At 42.6% G+C, this 25,628-nt stretch overlaps 1 protein-coding gene across 4 annotated transcripts in view; it reads left to right on the top strand.

Annotated features, from left to right (window-relative positions):
* NBEA (neurobeachin) overlaps positions 1-25,628 on the top strand; it is a 1,081,445-nt gene that overhangs the window by 856,884 nt on the left and 198,933 nt on the right. For all 4 annotated transcript variants that reach the window (XM_075337333.1, XM_075337330.1, XM_075337331.1 and 1 more), the window contains 2 exons: positions 3,145-3,260; positions 17,376-17,488. In XM_075337333.1, coding sequence (XP_075193448.1) covers positions 3,145-3,260; positions 17,376-17,488 — 229 coding nt within the window. The remainder of the gene's footprint in view (positions 1-3,144; positions 3,261-17,375; positions 17,489-25,628) is intronic.

The following is a 25,628-nucleotide window of genomic DNA, read 5'->3' as shown; positions in this document are numbered from 1 at the left end:
ACCTAAAGTTTAAAAACCTCCACAAATTGTCGTTTTTCAATCAGTACACGTCTCCGAAAAAAAAAAAAAGCTTTAAAAAGTTAACAGAACATTCTATGTACCCCAAAATTATATCAATAAATCATCATCTCAACATGGAAAAAACAAGCCCCTGTAAAGTGATATCAATGGATCTCAGAAAATGATGACACAATCCAAATATTTTATATAGTGTTAAAGGGGTTGTCCAGTCTTCTAATAAGTCTGCAGTCATTCGATGTGCCTGCAGAGTTCTGAATTCATACAGTGTGTGCACTACACACTGTCAGGATTCCCCAATGTTAGTGGTCAAATGACTGCAAGTGTGCGATATGTGTACTTCTGGCCACATTCCAACTAGACTGGCTTTAGTCAATATAAGTAAATTGATTGATAGAGTGATTTCAGACTTTTATGAAAAGATCGGAACACCCTTTTAAGTTTTGTTTAACAATGTAGTGGTTAAAAAAAATATTCAAAAGTTTTAAGATATCATAATTAGAAATTGGCGAACCCACAGATGTTTGGATTCGCAGGTCTAGCCGGACTTAAAAGAAAAGTCCGGTTCGGGGCCGGACTTGAACCCGAACATGAGCCCGGATACCAAACCCTATATAAGTCTATAGGACTCAAACTTTAGTGCTATAAAATGGTGTTAGTAAGGGCTAGGGGGCAGCAAAAGGAAGCAAAATGGGGATTAGAATAGGACAATTAAGGGTGCTTTACACGCTGCGACATCGCTAGCGATGTGACACGCCAGATCGCAGATGCGATCTGCCGAGATCGTACATGTGACCAGCGCTATAAAACTGACCGCTATAAAACTGCAATCTCGACAGATCGCATCTGCGATCTGGCGTGTCACATCGCTAACGAGATCGCTAGCGATGTCGCAGCATGTAAAGCACCCTTTATACTTAGTCTCCGTGCGGTTGTGACACTGTTTCCGAGTCCGCTCATTAACTTTCAATAATATGCACTGCTTCCCCTGTCCACCCTCTGTGACGGCATCTGTGATTGGTTGTAGTCAGACTGCCGGTGTCTGTGATTTATTGTGGAGTGTAAAAATAAATGGTTGGAAAAAATGACATTGACTCCCCTGTATATTGATCCCCAGCGCAGATAAAGCAGACCGCTTACAGGTTGCAGACCCCAGCTGTGTGCGTTATCTTGGCTGTGTATAAAAATACGCGGGACCCCATGCGGCGCTTTTTTTTTTAAATTCAATTTTAATAAAACGGCATGTGGTCCCCCCAATTTTGACAAGCCAAGATAAAGCAGACAGCTAGGAGCTTGTATTCTAAGGCAGGGGAGGCCCATGGTTATTGGACCCCCAAACCTAAAAATAGCAAACTTCAGCCGTGCCAGAGTTGTCGCCAATTCCGATGCTTTACCCGGCTCATCCCGATTGCTCTGGACTGTTGGCATCAAGGTGATATAAGGGGTTAATGACAGCTGTGATTTCTCAAAAATCAAAGCTGTCATCAAACCCGAGGTTTGTAATAGATAGGAGTCTATGACCCCTCCCATTACTAACCCTGTAAGTCAAAAGAAATAAACACAAAACAGAGAAAAATCCTCTATTTAAAAAACAAACAAAACACCTGTATGCCCTTTTTAAAATTATTTATTAAAATAATTTTAAAAAAAGCCGCATGGGGTCCCCATATATTGATGCGCAGCCGAGATAACACACACAGCTGGGGTCTACAGCCTGTAGCCATCTGCTTTATCTGCATTGGGTATCAAAATATGGGGGACTTTATCACAGACACTGTCACAGAGACTCAACCAATCACAGACACTGTCACAGAGTGAGAGCGGAGGAAGCAGTGCATATTCATGAGGGATAATGAGCGGACCCGGAAGCAGTGTGACAGCCACGCGGGAGACTCGGGAAGTATAACTGTCCTGCTCTAATCCCCATTTTGCTTGCTTTTTTTATCCGGGTGGTTGAACCTGAACAGTAACACGGATCTCTGTGTTCGGGGTCCGTGCACGGACAGTAGGTGTCCAGTACGGACTCTAAACTTTACAGTTCGGGTTCACCCATCACTAATCATAATCATGCTAATACGGAAAATCGTGTTACCAGTTAATTTTTACCACAGTGCATGCTGTAAAAACAAAACCTAAAAAAAAATAACTGAATTTTTTTTTCACCATTTCCCACTACTTGAAATTTTTTTCCTTGTTTTCTAACACATTGTATGGTAAAATGAATAAGGTCATTCAAAAACGACCTCTCGTAGTGCTAACCGTAAGCCGGAAGTTGTCAGAAAAATTAAAAAAGTTATTGCTCTTGGGGGGGATAAAAATGAATATCCAAAACCAAAAAAATTCAGTCCTTACAGGGTTAAATAATTGGAGAAAATCCTGTAGAAACATCATGCCAGTGCATTGTACCTTGTGTCTTGCGGTTACATTTCAGAAATGACAGTTTTCCTACTTCGTATTTTGCCACCACATCAAGTATTTCCCCGCGCTGCACATATTTTGGAGGCACCAAGGTCGGTGCTGGGAAATCATTGGGTTTATGTTCACTATATTTATTATTTTTATGCTTCCTGCTAAATATACATTAATCTAGATTAGAATCTATATTACTTTACATGATTTTTGCTAAACATTATGGTATATGAGGTGTGCAGTAAAACGCTGCGGAATATGTTGGCGCCATGTAAATGAAGAACATTATGATCTGAATCTTTTGAAATCCGGATCACGAGCCCGGAGATGATTAAAAAAAGAGTCATCTCTGAAGCCGTGCGATCACCGTGAGGGCCCTTCTCTTCAGCAGCCGTTCTCCATCTCATATATTCAGAAAGTAAAGACATTTTTGACAACCCGCTAGTAGATCATAAGAGCTGCACAGACAAAGCAAGAGCTGTCAGTCATCCGGTCTATGATGCTCATCAAGAACACGTCTCCGATTCCTATCCCTGATGTTAGTGATGCCATTTATCTGAGCCACTGACACTCAGTAACCAGGAGATATGAGGAGAGGCTTATTATGTATTTATAGCTTGTTTTTGGCACATTTTATATATAAAATTGCCATTATTGTCTGATTGATGCTCTAGTCGTACCCCATATTCACAATGCATTACTGTGACACATTTACAGGAGAATATCCCTGGCCACTCCCCGGCAGCTCTTTAAATCCTCCAACATGACTCAACGTTGGCAGCGACGAGAGATTTCTAACTTTGAATACTTGATGTTTCTTAATACCATAGCAGGTAAGGCTTCTGGCTCTACAATCCTTTCTAATGTGTTTATGTTTGTCAAAATCTTGAGCAGCGTGACTTGATCGAATGCATTTATCCCTCCGGGACTCAGCTGCAGCCCTATGATAGACTCAGAAGCACTCACATTAAATTTGATAAGGGAACGCGGAACCTATCAGCGAGGTTGTAGATGCATTGATTGGTATGGAGGCAGTGCCGAACTCTCTTGCCATTTCCCCAGCTGACAGCTTTGTCTGAAGCTTTATTAGAGGCAACAAACCATTGCCAGGAACTGTCTGGATATAATAATGGTGGGGGGGGATGTAATTTTACTATTCAGTCATTTTCAACAACAGCAAGCAGACACAAGACTAACAACAGCATGCCTAGTACAGATGTCACCTACCGTGTGGCATGATTAGGTAACCATGTTCTGTCTACTTACCTCTAATCTCACACTTCACAGAAATTATTCTGTTTCCAGCTCTTCTCATCAGTTATAATAGACAGTCCTGGGATGGCATCGTTTTCTAAGTCTGTGTGTCATTAAACAGTTCATCGTTGCATTGTTACATTGTAATTCTCTGGATATTTTTTTAATTTTTCTTTGTTTGCTCTTTAGACATTCACACATCATGTTTTTCATAGTTTTTTTTTTTCTTTACTGAACAATCTTTGTGAAACCCGTGCCAAAAATGTAACAAATTTTAAAAAACCTTTCTGCTTTTGCCTCAATTATCAATTGTGGGGCGGATGTGGGCTGCTATTTTTAGGCTGGGGAGGGCCCAATAACCATGAACCTTCGATGAGTATACCAGCCACAAGCTGTCCGCTCCAACTGCTCTGGTTATCAAACATGGATAGGAGCCCCACGTAGTTTTTCTTATGTATTATTTAATTAATTTATTTATTTTAAAACTGAGTGGGCGAGCTTCTATTTTTGATAACCAGCCAAGATAAAGTACACAGCTGGGGGCTGCAGCCCACAGCTGTCTACTTTACCTGCACTGGTTATGGGGGGGGATTGGGCCGGACGTAATTTTTTTTTTCCTCTCTGAACCTGCCAATCACAGTAATACCAGTAGCAAAGATGGCTATGGCAATTACTGTGATTGGCAGACAATCCCAGCATGTTTCGTGGCTGAAAATCAGGAGCCAAACATGCGGGGAGGGGACTCGAAACTTGCAAGTCGAATACGAAAATACTCGACAGGTAACGAATATCCTGAACACCTTTATATTTGTGCGACTAACAAATAGTCCAGAATATGTTTGCTCAGCACTAGCACTTACCTCTAACAGCAGAAACTGGGGTTTGCTCCGATCCAAGCTGTTTAACCAGTTCAGGACCTACCCATTTACCTCTATTCCTGACCATACACATTTTCAGGGGTTTTCATTTACACATGCAGTTAAATAGTTGTAATTTTTTTGTCGATTGCATAGTCATATTTTTTTGTGATACATTGGGATTAATTTTTCTGTCAATATCATACTCTTTTACTATTTTTTTAAGATATTGGTGAGAAAAAAGGGGCTATACGTTTGCTTTCTTTTTTTTCAGATTTTATTTCTTTGCGACCACAAAGAACCACTGAAATACAAATCCATTTAGCCCCTACAGCCCCAAGCCTGTTTTCAACTTCTTGACCAGGCCAATTTTTTAAATTCTGACCAGTGTCACTTTGTAGTAATAACTCTAAAACACTTAAGTATATTCCAATGATTCGGAGACTGTTTGTTTGTGACATATTATACTTCATGTTAGTGATAAATATCAAAGATTTGCTAAAATTTTTTTGCAATTTTCAAATTTGGATTTTTATGTTCTTAAACCAGATGGTTCTGTAACACAAATAGTTCATAAATAACATTTTCCACATGTCTACTTTACATCGGCATCATTTTTTTTCTTAGAAGGGTTAAAATTTTATCAACAATTTCTAATTTTTCCACCAAAATCATTTTTCTTATTTACCACATGACATTTGAAGTGACTTTGAGGGGCATTGGTGACAGAAAATATGCAAAAAGTGACACCATTTTAAAATTCTGCACCCTTCAAACTGCTCAAAAACACATTCAATAAGTTTATTAACCCTTCAGAGGCTTCACAGGAATTAAAGCAATGTGGAAGGAAAAAAATACAATTTTAGTTTTTCCCACAAAAATGTTGCTTTAACCTCAAATTTTGCATTTTCATAAGGGTAAAGTGATAAAATGGACCATATAGTTTGTTGTGTAATTTCTCTTAAGCACGCCAATACCCCATATGTGCTGGAAAACTAATGTTTGGGTGCACGGCAGGGCTCGGACGGGAAAGAGCGGCATTCGACTTTCGGAGCTCAAAATTAACTGGAATCGATAGCGGACACCATGTTGCATTTGCAAAGTCCCTGATGTGCCTAAACAGTGTTAACCCCCCCATAAGTGACCCCATTTTTGAAACTAGACCCCTCAAGGAATTTTCTATATTTTGTGCTGAGCGCCTTGAACCCACAGATGCTTCACAGAAGTTTTTAACATTGAGCCGGGAAAATTAAAAAGTACATTTTTCCCCAAAAATATGTTGCTTTTGCGCCAATTTTTTAATTTTCACAAGGGTAACAGGAGAAAATGGACCATACCGTTTGTTGTGCAAGTTCTCCTGAGTATAGCAAAAGCCATGTGAGGTGCAAAAAACTATTTTAGGATGCATGACTGGGTTCAGAGGGGAACGAGCACCTAAAAAGATTTTGAAACGCCATTTTGTCTGGAATAGATTGCAGCTACCATGTCACAATTGAAGAACCCTTGACATGCCAAAACAGCAGAAAACCCTGCAAGTGACTTCATTTTGGAAACTATACCTCTCAAGGAAATTATCTAGGTGCATAGTGAGCATTTTTAACCCTCTGGCAATTCACAGATTTCTTTAACATTGGACTGAGTAAATTAAATTTTTTCAAATAAAATGTATTTTCCTAGTTTTTAATTTTTAAAACTGAGTAATAGGAGAAAATGAATTGTAGAATTTGTTACGCGAACCATCCTAAGTTCGCCAATACCCCATATGTGGTCGAAAACTGCTATTGAGGCACAGTGCAGAGCTCAAACAGAAAGGAGCGCCATATTGCAGTACAGGTTTTGCTGGAATGGCTTGCTGGTGCCATGACACGTTGGCAAAGCCCTTTACATGCCAGAAAAGCAGACTCCCCCCCCCCCCCCCCCCCCCACATACATGACCCCACTTTACAAACTGCACCCCTCACAACAAAGAATAATTACATTTTTACCACTAAAAGGTTGCTGTTATGCTCGCCATGCGAGCGCGGGGTTAGTGGATCCACTGGGCCGAAAGTACCGATCACTGACCTGGAGGAGCAGACTGGATGGGCCACCGAGTCTTCACTAAAGCCACCGGAGGTGGCGATAGACCCGCACACACTGGTAGGTAGTCAGCACAGCAGAGGGCAGCACCGGAGGATCAACGGTACCCTGGCAGTGGGCGCCAAGGATACAAACAGTCTCTGGTTATAGAAGCAGCAGCTGGTGTTGTGGATTCATCGAGGATTTATGCAGCAGGGGATATCGTAGGAGGCGGCCAGCATGAATATTTACAGCAGCGGCACCAAATATCGTAGAAGACAGCCAGCGTGGATAGTTGCAGTAGCGGATTTGTCATGCATGGAAACACCTATAATAATCCGCAACAGCATAAAAACAGCCGCTGCACTTGGGACCTGAGAACTAGCAATGTATAGAACTCATTGCTAAGGCACGTCCCTTAAGGGGAAGGTGCCTTAAATGCCTGATGCCTGTCAGCCAAGTGGAGAGGAATTTCCTGGTAAGGGCGTACTTGTCCTTTAAGAAAAGGGTCGTGTCTGCTCACGTACTCACTGGTATTCCCAGTAGTCCTGTATACGGGCCCTGGGAGACAGCAGCATGGACTGAGGAAGGAGCAGCCACTGCTGGGCAGCCGTAAAGGCAAGAGTACCGGTGTCCTCATTGGGGAGGGGGATAGGACAGCGCAGGGAAGCTGGTACGGGCATTTCAATTGCTTTAGCCCCAATTTTTTAATATTTATACAGAATAATAGGAAAGAATATGGACCACACTGTTTGTTGAGGAATTTCTTTTGTGTGCGCCAAACCAAATACCCTACATGTAATTGGGAACTACTTTTCAGGCACAAGGGAAAGAACAGAAGGGAAGGAGCGCCATAATATAGTGCAGATTTTGCTGGAATGTTTTGTGGGTACCATGTCACATTGGCAGAGTCACTGAGGTGCCAGAACAGCAGGACTCCGCACAGAAGTGACCCCATTTTACAAACTATACCTCTTTATTAGTGATGGGCTGTCCTCAGGTGATGTTACTTGCAATCACAGGTGGAGGATCGTGGGAACCTCCTGTCGTGACCGCAAATAACCTAAGTATTGTCACTGCTCATAGCGTGGCTCATTCACTGCCTGAAGCTCACAGCGGGCGGTCATGTTCTATAGCTACGCACTGTCACTTCAGATGTAGCAGAGCTGGAATCGTCATGGGACTTGTGTGAAGAATGTCAGACTTGGGTGTTTTGAGGGTTAATTAAGGAGTTAAAGGAGGTGTTTTTTGTTTCATTTCAAATAAAGGATTTTTTCAGTGTTTGTGTTTATTTTTCACTTACAGATTAGTAATGGGGGGATCTCAGACACCTCCCATTACTAATGTAGGGCTTAGTGGTAGTTGTGAGCTGTTATTAACCCCTTATTATCCTATTTGCCTTTTCACCAGGGCAATCGGGATGAGCCAGGTAAAGTTCTAGGACTGTCTCATCTAATGGATGCGACAAGCCTGGGTGGCTGTGGGCTGTTATTTTCAAGATGGGGTGGCCCAGCCTGGAGTTTGCGGACTTCAAATACAGAGTCCCTAAGTGCAAGAAGAGCTGAAACCCCTTCAAGTGTCTATATTTAGGACTATTCCTCTGGGAATTTCTCCACAGCTGTAGTGACTATTTTGAGTCCATAAGTATTTTCCAGATACAAGGAGCAATGGATGATGTTAAGTGAAAATTACAAATCTGCCACTGTAGTGCCCGTACATTATAGTGCCCAGAGATGGGGTCCTGCTCGTGCTTCTGGAGACACATACCCGGTAAATGAAGTGTGCTTCCTCACAGAAATCCGAAATGTGGATGCTTAGTGTGGTTTAGACACATTGTGGGGCTCAGAGGGGTGTTTGGATTTGGGTGCACAGATTTTGCTGGATTTATTTTTGGGGGCAGCCATGGCTCTTTTCCAGAGACTTTGTTACCAGTAATCTGGAAGCCTCATATATTTCCATTGACCGAGGACGGACTTGAGTGGAGTTTTTTTTTTTGTGTGGAATAAGTTGAAGCTTTTATTGGGAACATCTTAAATTACATTTTGGATCACATTTATCCTGTGCTCTATCCTGAGCAATTACTCTTTTGGTTTACATCTAAATCTCCAAATGACGTGATTCAGATGACACCCCCGACAGATCTATTCACTGTAATGAAACAGCAGTGTTACTTTGGACTTTGTCTTTGCAGAAGTGCACAAAACTGTGGCTGACCACACTTTAATGATCGCTTAAAAAGATACAGTGCTAGCTAATAGGCCAGAGACAGTCCATAGTTTCTCCAATCAGCCTCATTATAGGGAATTTTCTGTCAGGGGTTCGGTCTGAATCACATATTTCAGAGATTTGCACAGAAACCCCGGTTCAAGCGCTCAGCGTAGAGCGCATGATGAACGTGAGCCTTACCGCAGTCTTTGGGATTCAGAATAAACAAATCAACCGCAAGTTAAAATTTGTTTTATTTATTTTTTAGGCTGTTCAAAATGCAGCATAAGTGCTATGACAGTTTTATTCTTCGGGGCAGTGCGATTACAGTGACACCAGGTTTATATTGGATTTTATGTTTGGTTACTATCACACACTAAAACAGTGCTATAAAAAGTTCTTGCATCGCCATATTATAGTTTTAGTGTTTAAGGTTGAAGGTAGACTTGGGGCCATCGAGTTCAACCCATGAATTATAAGAGCTATAATTTTTTACATTTTCCTGTCCTGCCAACAGTGACTTATGAGCTTTGGGGGATGAGTTGATGTTTTTTTTTGTACAATTTTTTGGCACATAAAATGTTTTGATTGTTTTTATTCCATATTTTGGGAGGCAGAATGAACAAAAAACAGCAATGCACATCTCAGCAGCTGGGAGCAGCAGTTCTTAGTAGCCTTGCTCATGTAGATGATATGCTCTACTGAGCTCAGTGATTGGCATGAGAATGACATGAGCTGTGGAGTTCAGGGATTGGCTGTAGTGATTGCCATGTAGATGATATAAGCTTCTGAGCCCTGTGATTGGCTGTAGTGATTGGCATGAAGTTGAGCTGATGAGCTCAGTGATTGGCTGTAGTGATTGGTATTTAGCTGACACGAGACGCTAAGCTCAGTGATTGGGTGTAGTAATTGGAATTTAGATAAGCTGTTGAGCTCAGTGATTGGCTGTAATGATTGGCATGTAGATGAGCTGCTGAGGTCAGTTGTTGGCTGTAGTAATTGGCATGTAGATGACAAAAGCTGCTGAGCTCAATGATTGGTTGTAGTGATTGGCATGTAGATGAGCTGCTAAGCTCAGTGATTGGGTGTAGTGATTGGAATTTAGATGAGCTGCTGAGCTCAGTGATTGGCTGTACTGATTGGCATGTAGATGAGCAGCGGAGATCAGTGATTGGCTGTAGTCAGTGGCATATAAATGAGCTGCTGAGCTCAATGATTGGTTGTAGTGATTGGCATGTAGATGAGCTGCTAAGCTCAGTGATTGGGTGTAGTGATTGGAATTTAGATGAGCTGCTGAGCTCAGTGATTGGCTGTACTGATTGGCATGTAGATGAGCAGCGGAGATCAGTGATTGGCTGTAGTGAGTGGCATATAAATGAGCTGCTGAGCTCAATGATTGGTTATAGTGATTGGCATGTAGATGAGCTGCTGAGCTCAGTGATTGGGTGTAGTAATTGGAATGTAGATGAGCTACTGAGATCAGTGATTGGTTGTAGTGATTGGCATGTAGATGAGCTGCTGAGCTCAGTGATTGGTTGTAGTGATTGGCATGTAGATGAGCTGCTGAGCTCAGTGATTGGCTGTAGTGAGTGGCATATAAATGAGCTGCTGAGCTCAGTAATTGGCATGTAGATCAGCTGCCAAGCTTAGTGATTGGCTGTAGTAATTGGAATGTAGATGACCTGCTGAGCTCAGTGATTGGCTATGGCAGCGATCGCTGTGATCTTGGTCACCATTGCAGCTCGCACACAGTGACTGGAGCCGTTGCAGAAAGCCGCTGCTGCAGCATTTAGCCATGTTTTTGAAAGTGCAGCACCCCTTTAAAACAAACAGCAGCAGGTGTAAATCTTAGTAAATGCTGCACTTGTGTCTTGACAACCCAGTATAACTGTGACCTTGAATTATTAATTATATTGTGAGTCTAGATGATTTCCCCCTCCCAATTTTTTGCATTTTCTCTTACTTTGTGATGTGCAAGCTTTTGCTAACTAATTATGTGTATATTTAGCTGCAGTCTGTGTTGGGCTTATTATTGTCATGTAATTAGATGTAACTGGAACTGCCGGCTTCTAAAAAAAAATCATTAAAAATTCTTTCCTAATGACCTAGAGATGACAAAATGTCTATAAAGTGTGAAAACGCAGACAAGCATAGGAACATCGCTCGCAGAGTGTTAATCCAGATGCTGGAATCATCTAATTAAACAATATTTTGCTGTCATTAACATTATCACCAAGGAATTGCAGCTGTAATTTCTTTGTCAGCTCTCCCTGAGCTATTTCACCTTTTAAAACTCAACCACTAAATTAAACATTTTAATTAAGAGAAAAAAAGTTTGTGTTGATGCTCAGTATGGCATCCTTTGTCTGAATTAACCATTGAGGACCCCAATATAATGGTATCTGGGTAGTTCTACCATATTCTACTATGTCTTGGGAAATATTCCTGTTAACTAGTGCATGTGTATGGAAAATTTGGTGGGGTATTGTTACCTTGTACAAATGGATCTAAAGAGTTATAGTGTAGTCCACTACCCGGGACGACCCCTCCTTAAATGGGTATACCCATCTCCAAGATCCTATCCCAATATTTAGTAGGTATAATAATAATATTAGCAAATACCTCCAATTAGAAATGTAGTATACTTTTCCTGATTAGATATGTCTCTTACCTCATGTGCAGGGCATTGCAGCCTAGGGATCCATGGTTATGACCACTCATATAGTGGCATATAGTTACAGATACTACACTGGCGTATTTATATATTTATATCCAAGGATGTGACATTGTGAGAGATTTTTGGTCCCGTGAATCTAAAGTGACATTTTGAAACTCAATTACTAAGCTGTATTTTACGTAAAAAAAATAAAATTAATAAATAAAAAATAAATTAATAATAATTAGCAGAAGGTCCAACATACTCCATTCTCTTAGAGACAGTTATGGCCCAAGAGAGCACTAAATAATGAAAATATGTATATTAAAGAATATTAATGAAAGATCTGAATGCAGTGAAAAACTATGACTGTGTTCACATTGCAGCCGTTTTTGTTTTTTTTCACTATTTTCATAAAACCACTGCAAACTATAACATGATGCAACTGCAGTTTATGCAAATGAGTTCTCCTCCAAGAGGGAGAAAGCTGGTTGTTTATTGCCACTTAATGGAGGTAACAACCCTATGGGCTTGGTACCACTTGTGATTTAGGGTACTTTCACACTTCCATTTTTTGGTGTTTTTTTGGAGCAATCCGCTGTCTTGGAAATCAGCGGAATCCGTTAACGGATTCCGCTGTTTTTTATAGACTTGCATTGATGACGGATTGTGCCAAAAGTACCTGCGTTACTTCTGTTGGCCGACGCCAAGCGGAAGCAATGCTGAATGTAACGTTATTTGCTTGCGTCAAAATGACGCCGACCAGCGGATTCCGTTGCTTCCATTAAAATTTATAATGGCTCCCTATGGTAGCGGATTCCGTTGCAAAGTGCAAAGTGGATTCCGCTAATTTCTACTGAGCATGCCCAGAATGAAAGAAATGAAAAAAAAAACCCCCAAAAAACAGAGCCGACGCATTCCGTTAGACGGACGCCTAACGGACGCCAAATGGATGCAACGGGTCCGTTATTTCACAGGAATCAGCTAACGGATTCCTGTGAAATAACAGATCCGTTGCATGCGTTGACATCACAAAAATAACGGATGCGTCAAAACGACGCAGCAGCGGACTTAGCAGATTTCGCCCAACGGAAGTGTGAAACTAGCCTAACATAGCCAAGTGCAATCCGATAAAACATCAGATTGCACTCACACCAGTGAAAGACTATGGGGCAGTGTCCATCTGCGATTGATTTCTCATGCCATATCGCAGCAGAGGGTCAGTAGCATATTGCTTCCGATGCTCTCGCATCTGAAGCTATGCACATGTGGAACTGAGCCCTATGCAAGAGCAATGGATGTGATATCCTAATGACCCTCACCTCCTGCTCTGTTGTTAGTGTGGTCCAAGTGTCATTATACTGTGATGCGATCCTGCGATCGGATCACAGCTGCGGAGGCGAGGGAGGGACTAATCTCGACATTCCATCCATTCTCAGCTGATGCGATTAGCACACTGCTCTCTGGTGTCAGCCGAGTGCAGTGCGATGTTTCACTCGCACCCATGGACTTGTATGGGTGCAAGAGAAAAGTAAGGGAATTCCACCCGCAGCATGCTGCAATTGTTTTCTTGGTCCGATTAGGGCTGAGAATAAAATCGAACATCTGAACTGCCCCATAGAGTAACATTAGTCCACTCGGACTGTTTAACTCGCTGTGTGTCCTTGTCATTCTCATTCTGCAACATGAGAAGATATTTAGCCAATCTAGAAACCTTTTTGAAAAGTAAAAGACCCCCATCGGCTTGACAGCTGTTTTGGGGTTCTTCCCTTTGTAAGTGCAGAGTTGCGCACTGGGTGAGAGAGGCCTTTGATAAATGATCAGGAGTAGGGTACATGAACGTGGAATCGGTTAAAGAAGAAGACCCATCCAGAAAATACTACTGGTGTTTTGTTGGAAGCATGTTCTTTGATGCCTTCTAAGTCCTTTTTTTGTTGTTAATTTAGTATATATAAATATTTGCAACTTCCACACTAAAGCCAACTGAAGAATGGGCAGGTTTCTTCTTTGAAGCCTGAAGTGGTAAAAACTTGCTCAAAAGACAAATCATGTGCACAGAAAGGCATTTTGACATTGCTGTGCCTATCTTCATTCTCTTTAGCATTTTTAAGTGCTTTTTCAGATGGGTTTCAGGCTGAATCCACATAACAAAAAGACATAGTGTGCACATATACTTAGGCTTACAAAATGGGCATTGCTCTTTGGCAAATGGGGGCACTAAAAAAACTGCTTTTTTACTTGGAGGAGAGCTACATGATATCTCTTTTTTTAGGGAGCATTGTCTGGCTTATTAGTCTCCCTACACCAATTTAGCGACTGAATCTTTATTGGTATAAGTGGCAGTGCCAATAAGATTTCAAATGAAAAATTATATACCGAAATAAAAGGTTTATTCAAGTCAATTTTCTCTTCTTAGAACGTTTCTTCAAATTTGGAGTAATTGAAATCTCTAATCTGTGCCAAAGGGACTTATGGCTTATTATAAAGCGCTACTCTGAAATCAAAGATCACAGATTCAATCAATCTACAATACAAAGACAATTTCCCTTTAATGATGACCCCAGTACTAGGGACACTTATGTCTACAAATGTGCACTTTGTAGGAAAATCATTGTATTTTGTTATAGAAGTGGTTGTATGTTGTTGCTTTCGATGAACTCTTACAAGAACAAGGAGCGCTCTGTTCAGTAATCTCAGGTCTGGTAAACCAACAATCATTAAAATCTAGAGGGAAGCAGTCCTATGACAGCACTGTAAATCTGCGCTCAGCCTGGGAATTGATAACCTAGGTTATTTTTGTCAGGTTGCTCAGGGATAGATTTTCAATTTAGTTTGTAGCCAGGGAACACCAAAAGCAGATCATTAAGCATGGGTGTTATGTGACTCCGTGAAACCAACACCGGCTTTCTCAGCGCAGTGGGGGGCCACTTAATGCCATTTGCTGCCACATACCCTTCAGCACATAAAATAAGTTTGTATATGTCCAAAAGAATTAATCATCTAAGTTCATCATTAGGTTTTGCCCTTATTAATACTATAGTGTGTTATGCATTTGGATTCTTTTTGGGGGAAGGAAGGTTTTCTACAAACTTTTTGCCAGTGGAAATGTGGAACTTGCTTCTTCCCAGTTTTGAGTGCAGCCACATTTCCCATCCATTATCAGTATACGGTTCTCAGAAGCCTCTATCTCGAGTTATGTAATGACTGGACAGTGGCCCCTAGGCTGGCCCTCAGACTCAAGACCCTGCGCTGTCCCTTATCTCAGAGGTAGGCTTGATGGTATCCAGGTCCGAGCCAACAGCATGACCCTGACTCCTGTCCAAGCCCTGATCTTACTCCCCCTCTCCTCCACCCTTGCGTCACGCCGGAAAACACAATAAGAAAACCCCACAGAAACGACATGGACATATGAGAATGAAAACTCGTACACACTTCGCTCAAACACAAAGGAGAGACAATATGTGTACAGGGGAATAAAGATAAAGGAATTAAAATCACTACACAGATCACCAGAAACAGGTTTACCGATAGGACTAGAATCACTGGAGCTATGCTGAAGCGATCATCAGCACATACTGGATGAAAACCATGCCTTAAATAGGAAGGAAGCAGCTGCACCTGGCAATTGGCAACCTGAGCTCCTAGTTCCTGCTCTGCAGTCTGCTGGAGTTAACTCCTTCAGTGCTAATACCAGTGAACCTGAATCAGCCGACACCCGTCTCTGGCTGAACAATTCTGAAACCACAGGTTGCTTGTCAGACAGTAGTGAGAACAGAGTCTGACACCACTGCACCACCAAGTGCTTGCAGAGCCGAACATCGCATGACATCGCTTGCAGAGCCGAACATCACATGTTAGGTCCATTGCCTTCTGTCATATGGTTGCCTGTATACATACAGTCTCCCTGCTGTCCCTTTTAGAGAGGACCAGATCAAAAATGTCCAGTTTTTGCTCTTATTTCAATTCTGCTACGCTGCTGAGTATTTTTTTTTTAATTTGTCATACAGTTCCAGAGATATGAGCCTTTTTATTTTGTGTCATGTTTTATGGTCTTTACAAGAGGGCGTGGCTCACAGGTTCCTCTGGGGTCTGTCTTTAGGTTCTTTACCTCATTACCCTCTGAGTACTACCCCCTTATGAAGAGCATAAAAATTGGCTTCAGATAGAAAAGACCCATATCTCTGGAACAGAATGGTGGTTTATAATTAAAATAATCAAGAGTTGGAGGAATAAAAACAAAAACTGGCCACTTTTGACCTGGTGATAGGTCCATTTTAATTACTTTAATAAATATTGTGAGCTTTCTTTATAACTGGAACCCTACTTTGGACCTTTTATGTATATATACAGGCTTAGCTATTGAGCGAATGATCATTTGTTAACGGTCTCAACTCCTTCATACACATGAATGCTCAGCTTGGCCAAGCGTTCATGTGTTTTCAATGGGGAGAGAGGAATAAGTTGCTGCTGTACACCTATGACAGCGGATTATCTCTCCCAAAGCAAAAGGATCGTGTATTGAAATTTCATCTATCTGATCCTTCTCTCCCGATCTCATCTGTTGGGTGAGAGTTGGGGACCCCCATACATATCTCATGATTGGTGGGTTCAGCAACCTCTTACCTAATGTTTATAGGGGTCATTAGGCTGAATGGTATACTGCTTTCTATCCATCCCCTTTATGTCACTGTTTTTCTAGGACATTTTTGCACCTGACAGATTCACTTTAAACAGTCCAGTTGGTTTATTAATAGACACATAGACCATCTTCCAGGAACAAAACCTAAGCCTTCTTACAGCTTTACACATCAGTATAGCAGTAGAGATATCGCACTGTCCACTCACTGACCTCGATCAGTATACAACCCCCTTTTGTGAGGTTACCTTTCTGGAGTTGGAGCAAAGCTCCATTCACTGACTCCTGTCAGCACTGATGTTTAGAAAACTGCCTCACTGGAATCGCCGGCTAGAATCTGTGTCTTGCTCCACACACTAACTCCTGTCAGTCCAGATCCTCAGGAGCACCTCTGCGTCCTAAACACAGTGCGACTGCAGGCTCCATATGCACCTGCATCCTAGCAAGTGTGTCTTCAGGGAAGTCTGCAGCCGTCTTTAAACACACATGGCCTCCACGCAGGGTGCCTCCAGGAAGTGAACTGCTTCCAAGCACATACAGAGACCATGTGACCAAACAAATAGTCTCATATATCACTCCAGAAACACCCATTGGTGGAGGTATAGGAATAGCCAGAGCCGCTTAGCACTCTGACAATTCATACACCTAGCCCTTAATACATTACCAAGGCTTATGGGACTACAAGTTCCAGAGTAAACATTCCAGGTTTACATCGCAGAGGACCTCCGCCACTGCGATACATAGCGGCTATTTACAATATAGCTGATACTACCTCACAATATCTATAGCGTGATGTACTGTATGTAAAATATGTGGTAAATACGTCATTATGGAAGGTTTTGTGAGGCACAATACTTAAGGAATCCTATCACCAGGATTTTCCCTTATAATCTACGGCCACCACCAGTGAGCCCTTATATACAGCTTTTCAGAATACTGTATATTAGAGCCCAGGCTGCTCTGAATAATGTAAAAAAGACCTCTATTATACTCACGTGCTGGGCGCTCTGGTCCAGTGGGTGTCGCTGCTATCGGGTCCGGCGCCTCCTTTCGTCTTTCCATTGCCGTTCTCAGCTCAGTGTGGATGACGCGTCCTACATCACAGAGGTCTCAGTGGCGCTCCTGCGCATGTGCACTTCTCTCCTCCCTGCTGAGGGCAGATCAAAGTATTCTAGTGCGCATGCGCGGGCGGTCTTTGACACCATGTGTTTAATATTTTCTTGGTCATAATAGCGACACTGTTTTCTTTCTGCTCATTTAACACTTTACATCTTTTTCTCAGGGAGAACATATAACGACTTGAATCAGTATCCTGTATTTCCATGGGTGTTAACAAATTATGAATCTGAAGAGTTGGATTTAACCTTACCAGGAAACTTCAGGGATCTTTCAAAGGTAATTCAGTTTTTTGTAACATTTTGTAAAGACTGTAAGTAAAGATACAGACGTCTTTGGTGTTGACATGTACCGTAAATGTGAATTATGTTCTCTAAGAGCAAAGCATTTGATAGTTTAGATCTAGTCCTGGATTATAGTTTTGTGATAAGTGGAATGCCGTTAAAGCTTTTCATATACAGAACGTTCAATATTCATCTCTGCATATCCAGTTTTATTTCAATCTTTGTTTTATGATTCGCCATATACCGTATTTTTCAGTTTATAAGACGCACCAAATTATAAGAAGCACCCCAAATTTAGAGAGAAAAAAAAGGGAAAAAAAAAATAATTGGGTTCACCTTACAATCCAGTGGTGTCTTACTGGGGAAGATGGTGGAGTGGAGTCACAGGAGGCAAGGGCGGTGATGGAGCAGGTCGATTATGTGGACGGTGCGGCGGGTGTCCCGCTGCTGTTCTGAGGTAGGCAACAGCTGAAATTGTCGCCGGTGCGGGCTTCAAAGAAATGGCGGCCGGAGTCGGCGCGTGCACAGATTGAGCTGTCCGCTCAATGTCAAGCCGAGATCTCATCTGCGCACGCGCCACCTCCAGGCACCATTTTCCTTAACCCTAGAACGCATACCTGGGGCCTCGCAGGCCTGCTAGGTCATTTGTTTTCTATGGTAGATTGAATTGCTTGCGCGTTCTAGGGTTAAGTCCGCCACAGGGAAATCAGTGGGCTGGAAGTGGCAAGTGCACAGATGAGATCTTGAGCCAAAAGCTCCATCTGCGCACACGCCACCTCCGGGCGTCATTATTTGAACCCCACACCGCCAAAATTTGCAGGATGCCCCTGCCTCACCGCCCGTCACACAGGCTCCCGCGCAGACCGCTGCACAGGCCCCAGCACAGCGCCTGCCTTCTGTGACTCCTCTTCACCACCTCCCTTTAAGGTGTATTCAGATTATAAGAAGCACCCCTCATTTTCCTCCCTTTTTTTGGGAAGGAAAAGTGCGTCTTATAATCTGAACAAATATGGTACCTGATGAATTTGCCAAAAATAAATTACCCTCAGAAATAAATTTGAAATAAAGTTAAAAAGGATAGATGGTTAGCATACTCAAAAAAGCCGACAAAAACCTACTATTTATTTTGGGGTAGGTCTTATTTTCAGGGAAACTGGGTAATAGTGAGTTTTCAAAACTACTTGGGTCTTTTCATCAGTAGTCCCCAAAGCTTGCAATTTGTTTACATCTTTTCAGTTAGCCATTAAAAGGTATCAACCACCGAGGGGGTCTCATTTTTTTTTTAGTTTTCTATTTACTGGCTGATACAGTACAAACATATTTTTCCCGTGTAAAAGTCATGATCATTAGAAAGTGTAGTACCAGGACCATGGTGGCTCACGTTCCCTTTTTCAGCATTGGTCCCCATTTCAGAGACTTTATTCTATGCTGAAACTACCATATTTCATATCATATTTTCTCAGAATATACTGTGTTCCCTGTTTTTAGGATTTTTTACTTTCCCCGTAGATGCACTAATACAATGTGGCAATGGCGTTTCTCTTTGCACGCTGCTCAATCCCCCTTGTAAATGTTAACAATGTTTCAATTACTAGAACGGTCTCTGTGGGACATGTGTGGTGGTCACATTTTTCATTTTTGCTTTTCATATCCTGGTGTCTCTAAAAACAATAAAACTTAAAGTCTCTGTAATGTCTGCTTAATATGCTAAGCAGCTGTTAATTTTACGGATGTGCTAATTGGCGTTCCCCTCCCTATTCTGTGTCATTCCTTACAGGAAATGTGCAATAAATATTAGCAATTAGTGGCCACATAAAGTGTGTGCGTGTGACATATACAGTATGTATCCTATTTATATACATATTATACAGTGCCTACAAGTAATATTCAGCCCCCTGCAGATTTAGCAGGTTTGATAAGATGCAAATAAGTTAGAGCCTGCAAACTTCAAACAAGAGCAGGATTTATTAACAGATGCATAAATCTTACAAACCAACAAGTTATGTTGCTCAGTTAAATTTTAATAAATTTTCAACATAAAAGTGTGGGTCAATTATTATTCAACCCCTAGGTTTAATATTTTGTGGAATAACCCTTGTTTGCAATTACAGCTAATAATCGTCTTTTATAAGACCTGATCAGGCCGGCACAGGTCTCTGGAGTTATCTTGGCCCACTCCTCCATGCAGATCTTCTCCAAGTTATCTAGGTTCTTTGGGTGTCTCATGTGGACTTTAATCTTGAGCTCCTTCCACAAGTTTTCAATTGGGTTAAGGTCAGGAGACTGACTAGGCCACTGCAACACCTTGATTTTTTCCCTCTTGAACCAGGCCTGGGTTTTCTTGGCTGTGTGCTTTGGGTCGTTGTCTTGTTGGAAGATGAAATGACGACCCATCTTAAGATCCTTGATGGAGGAGCGGAGGTTCTTGGCCAAAATCTCCAGGTAGGCCGTGCTATCCATCTTCCCATGGATGCGGACCAGATGGCCAGGCCCCTTGGCTGAGAAACAGCCCCACAGCATGATGCTGCCACCACCATGCTTGACTGTAGGGATGGTATTCTTGGGGTCGTATGCAGTGCCATCCAGTCTCCAAACGTCACGTGTGTGGTTGGCACCAAAGATCTCGATCTTGGTCTCATCAGACCAGAGAACCTTGAACCAGTCTGTCTCAGAGTCCTCCAAATGATCATGAGCAAACTGTAGACGAGCCTTGACATGACGCTTTGAAAGTAAAGGTACTTTACGGGCTCGTCTGGAACGGAGACCATTGCGGTGGAGTACGTTACTTATGGTATTGACTGAAACCAATGTCCCCACTGCCATGAGATCTTCCCGGAGCTCCTTCCTTGTTGTCCTTGGGTTAGCCTTGACTCTTCGGACAAGCCTGGCCTCGGCACGGGTGGAAACTTTCAAAGGCTGTCCAGGCCGTGGCAGGCTAACAGTAGTTCCATAAGCCTTCCACTTTCGGATGATGCTCCCAACAGTGGAGACAGGTAGGCCCAACTCCTTGGAAAGGGTTTTGTACCCCTTGCCAGCCTTGTGACCCTCCACGATCTTGTCTCTGATGGCCTTGGAATGCTCCTTTGTCTTTCCCATGTTGACCATGTATGAGTGCTGTTCACAAGTTTGGGGAGGGTCTTAATTAGTCAGAAAAGGCTTGAAAAAGAGATAATTAATCCAAACATGTGAAGCTCATTGTTCTTTGTGCCTGAAATACTTCTTAATACTTTAGGGGAACCAAACAGAATTCTGGTGGATTTAGGGGTTGAATAATAAATGACCCTCTGAATAAACTTTTCACAATTTAAAAAAAAAAAAAGAAATAACATTCTTTTTTGCTGCAGTGCATTTCACACTTCCAGGCTGACCTACAGTCCAAATGTCACAATGCCAAGTTAATTCCGAATGTGTAAACCTGCTAAATCTGCAGGGGGTTGAGTACTACTTGTAGGCACTGTATATTTATATTTGTGTTTATAAGGAACACAAAGGGGAATTACAGCAGCATAACCTTGGATAGGATAGTATACAGATGCATTACATGGTTTGTTTGAGAAGAGGTCTTGACAAGTCCAATAGCAGATATTGTAATGCGGCCCCTTCTTGTGCTGGTTAAGGCCTCCTTTTTACGTCTATGTTTCCGGTACGTGTGACGTCCGTTTTCATATGTACCAGAGACAGGGACACATGTAGACCCATTAAAATCAATGGGTCTTTGCACATGTTTGGCGCATTATTATTATTGCGCCATTAATTCCGTGGTGCTTTACAAGTGAGAAAGGGGTATACATAAAAACAAGTACAACAATCATTAACAGTACAAAACAGACTGGTACAGGAGGGGAGAGGGCCCTGCCCACGAGGGCTTACAGTCTACAGGGAATGGGTGATGGTACAATAGGTGAACCAGAGCTGGATGCGCAGTGGTGTAATGGACCTAGGGTTATTGTAGGTTGTAGGCTTGTTGGAAGAGTTGGGTCTTCAGGTCCCTCTTCAAGCTTTTCACAGTAGGAGAGAGTCTGATATGCTAGGGTAGAACGTTCCAGAGTATAGGGGAGGCACGGGAGAAATCTTGTATGCAATTGTGGGAAGAGGAGATAAGAGAGGAATAGAGAAGGAGATCTTGTGAGGATCTGAGGTTGCGTGCAGGTAGGTACCGGGAGACTAGGTCACAGATGTAGGGAGGAGACAGGTTGTGGATGGCTTTGTAGGTCATGGTTAATGTTATGAACTGGAGTCTTTGGGCAATGGGAAGCCAGTGAAGGGATTGGCAGAGTGGTGAGGCTGGGGAATAGCGAGGGGAGAGGTGGATTATACGGGCTGCAGAGTTCAGGATAGATTGGAGGGGTGCAAGAGTGTTGGAATTGAGGCCAGAGAGCAAGAGGTTGCAGTAGTCAAGGCGGAAGATGATGAGGGCATGCACTAATGTTTTTGCTGATCCTTGGTTAAGGAAGAAACGGATCCGGGAGATATTTTTGAGTTGTAGTCTGCATGAGGTGAAGAGGGCTTGGATGTACGGCTTGAAGGATAGAGCAGAGTCGAGGGAGAGTGTCTGTGTGTTCCACACGGAGACGAGTCAGTTTTTTCTCCGGCAGCACTGATGTCACACGACCCATACACTAATTTGATCTGTGTGACATGTACCGTAAAAAACGTGTGTCTGAAAAAAAAATGGTGTTCTACTAGCCTATCTTCAGCGCTGCTGTCTTCGGCGTTGCTATCACTTGTTTCTGGGTCCGCTCAATATGCTCATGAATATTCACCGGACTGTAGAACCGGAAGCAGCTGCGCCGGAGACAGGTGAGTATAGAAGTTCATGCTGACCATGCGCTATGCGGATGTCACACGGCTAGCACACTGACACCACATGTTGAACAAATACACACCCACACCACGGACTGTGCAAAACGTGTGTTTTTGCACGGACATGTGAAAGAGACCAAACACTTTGTAATTGACATTCACGGGAGATATAGGGAGTTCCCATTGAAGTGAATGGGAATTGAGCTGCAGTACCTGAGAATGGCCACTAGACAATGTAAGGCGCTGTGGTGCTTCCTCCTCCGCACACGGTGGCCGCTAGACCTACCGTAGTAATAGGAGATCGGTGGGGATCCCGGGTGTTAAAAACACAGCAGTCTTTTATTGATGAACTATCCTTATGAAGGATCATCAATACCTTCGCCCTGGAGAAGTCAGATAAGGGACAGAAGAGCTTACTAAGGCTAAGTTCACACATCAGTTTTTTTCTGTCTGGCCGAATCCGGCTCAAAAACCTATGCAACGGATGCAGCGATAAAAATGGATGCGTTGCATACGTTTTTCCATGCAGCCCGTCTGTTTTTTGCCGGATCCGGTTCGATACTGAGCATGCAAGCATAGACTTGCAAACTTCAAACGGAACCTGAAAACGCACCTGTTCCGAAATGCCTACAATCTACAATGAACTCGCTGCCGCCCGACCACCGTGCGGAGCTGCCGCCCGACCACCGTGCGGAGCTGCCGCCCGACCACCGTGCGGAGCTGCCGCCCGACCACCGTGCGGAGCTGCCGCCTGACCTACACCCCACCTATTGTCTCCTCCCCATAATCCTATAGAATGTAAGCCCGCAAGGGTAGGGCCCTCTTCCCTCTGTACTAGTCTGTCTACTGTAACTTGTATACGTATTTTGTATGTAACCCCCTTCTCATGTACAGCACCATGGAATTAATGGTGCTCTATAAATAAATAATAATAATAATAATAATAATGCACAGTTGAAAAAAGCGCATCCGGCTGGATGCTTTTTTTTGCCGCAGGACGCCGCATCCGGCGTCCATAGGCTTGCATTGTAAATGGCGCCGCATTGCGCTGGATCCGGAATGATACGTTTTTTTCGTCGTAACATGTAATGTTTTATCCGGCCGCCGCAGCGGCTAAATATGCCGCATACGGCAAAAAACTGACGCAACGCAAGGCCATGCGGCACAATCCAGCGCTAATGCAAGTCTAAGGGGGAAAAACCCGATGCGGCGACAGCTGTTGCCGCATCCGGTTTTTCAGAAAAGCGCCGGATTGTGCCGCACAGCAGAAACCTGATGTGTGAACATACCCTAATTTAGCTCTCCTTGCCTTTATGTGGTCCTTGGAGTCATTTCCCACATCGTCCAAGTTTGTTCATAAGGAGGTTTTTATGATGTAGTTTTTGGCATGACTTCTGCTCCAACATCCACATGTAAAAATAGGGAAAAAATAGTCACTTTAATTGTGCATGCATCAAACTTTCAATTTAGGAGAATGACAAAACGCCTATACTGCACATGTATTTTCCTTGTTTTTCAACTTGTATTAAAAATAAATAAAAAAATCATATTTCCTTAATGCATTTTCTACTATGAAATTACGGAAAAATGTGCGTTTTTTTGTGTTATTTTTAACACTTTTTTAGAGGGTAGCATAATGGAGGTTTTACAAAATCTACATAATATTGCTATAACTAAAAACGCATCAAAAAGCCTGCAAAAAAAAAAAAGCCCCAAATAAACACATTAAAACACGGATAATGATGTTCTGACATAAGCATCAAAGACGTGTTTTTTAGAAGTTGGTTTTAGCAGGGGCAGACATATCATTGGTGCAGCCTGAGCGGCCGCGCATAGGTTTAGGGGATGAGGGGGCCACATCTACCTCCAAAACAGGGGGATTGTGCATTATAATGAGCTATTGGGCTGCAAAGGGTGAATATATTGTTCTTGCACAGGGGCTTCTTCTGCCTGTATCTCCTTCTGGGCTTTAAGCGTGGATTTTTAAGAAAATAAATCATATATCCAATAGATGTTACCCATCACCCTTAGGCTCCTATGATAAAAGTATGTATATATTTACCAAGTCCTTTTTTTTTCTGGATGCCACCCTATAGACTTCAATGTTAATAAAAATGGGGTTCTCCCACTGTATACCACTGAGGCCAGTGATTGGCTATGACATCTGCAGGCACTTTGCACAGTATGCAGGAATAGGCAATATTGTCTTGAATGGCTGTAAGCTAGCATAATTCAGGACATTTACTGGACAAGTGTTAATGAGCCATATACCCTGCTGTCACTCTAGGTACGGGGAAGTGCCAAGCGCATGGCGAAAGGTAAGGGATGCCCTATGTCTACGGAAAGGGATGATGGTGATCCCTGACCAAATCTACTGCTGGTCCCTGGAGTCCCTCACCAACCTAGATATATTCCGCACCTATGCGCCAAGATGGATACCTCACCCTAGGTGCTGGGCCCTAAATAGGGAACAAATGGGATGAGCTCTTCGTCAACCCCACTAAACAATTATAGAAGACACAAGGGGGACACACAGGGGGAAGAGCATGAACTACTTATCATTAGATGACTCAGGTAGAGCTTTCAACAACAATACCACACAAGAGTACAAGCCTCCTGCTTGCAACCAAGGCTAGAAGAAACTGAAAAATATCACCAGCACCAGTCCACAGAAAGAAGGGGCATTTAAACACCAAGAGAAGGCTGATGATAAGTAGCTGAGTGGAAAGTGAGCTCCTACTGGGTCCAAAAAGGAGAGAGATGAATCCAGCAGGAAATCTACCTATATCAATGAATACTGACACCAGGAAAAAAGGAAAGTCAGGGAGACGGTGTGATCTTCTATGGCCAGAAACCACATAACTGTCTGTCACCTGTGACATACCTGCATTATCTAGAATTTGCTTTGTGCGTTGGTCTGTACATTTTTTGGTTAATCAGACCTTACGCATTGAGTTCATTATAGTTCAGTTACTCGCAGTGATCGGAGCGTGAGCGATCACACAGGTCTCACTGAGCACCAGATATTCTGCCTCTCAATACCTGAGCTGTTTGAGTGGCAGCAGATGAGTAGTATGACAATTATGCTCCAAATTAGTGTGTTACTGGGAGCTCAGGAAGTGATAAAGCCCTCCGGCCTCTTACTGTAATAATGCAAATGAATGTAGTGAAGTGTGAATACTTCAGGCAAAAACCCATGTAGTTCTGCGCAACTATTATTTATCTGATCAGCAAGCTTCTATTCAAAAGGGAAAGTGATGAGACTTACATTTCTTTACACAATCTACTAAATGTTCCTTATTTCTAGTATGATATTAGAGAATTCACTGGAC

The sequence above is a fragment of the Anomaloglossus baeobatrachus genome, chromosome 2 (assembly GCF_048569485.1).
Source record: "Anomaloglossus baeobatrachus isolate aAnoBae1 chromosome 2, aAnoBae1.hap1, whole genome shotgun sequence".
NCBI lineage: Eukaryota > Metazoa > Chordata > Amphibia > Anura > Aromobatidae > Anomaloglossus > Anomaloglossus baeobatrachus.
Note: the sequence above shows the minus strand (reverse complement) of the source record. Positions and strands in the feature narration are given on the sequence as shown.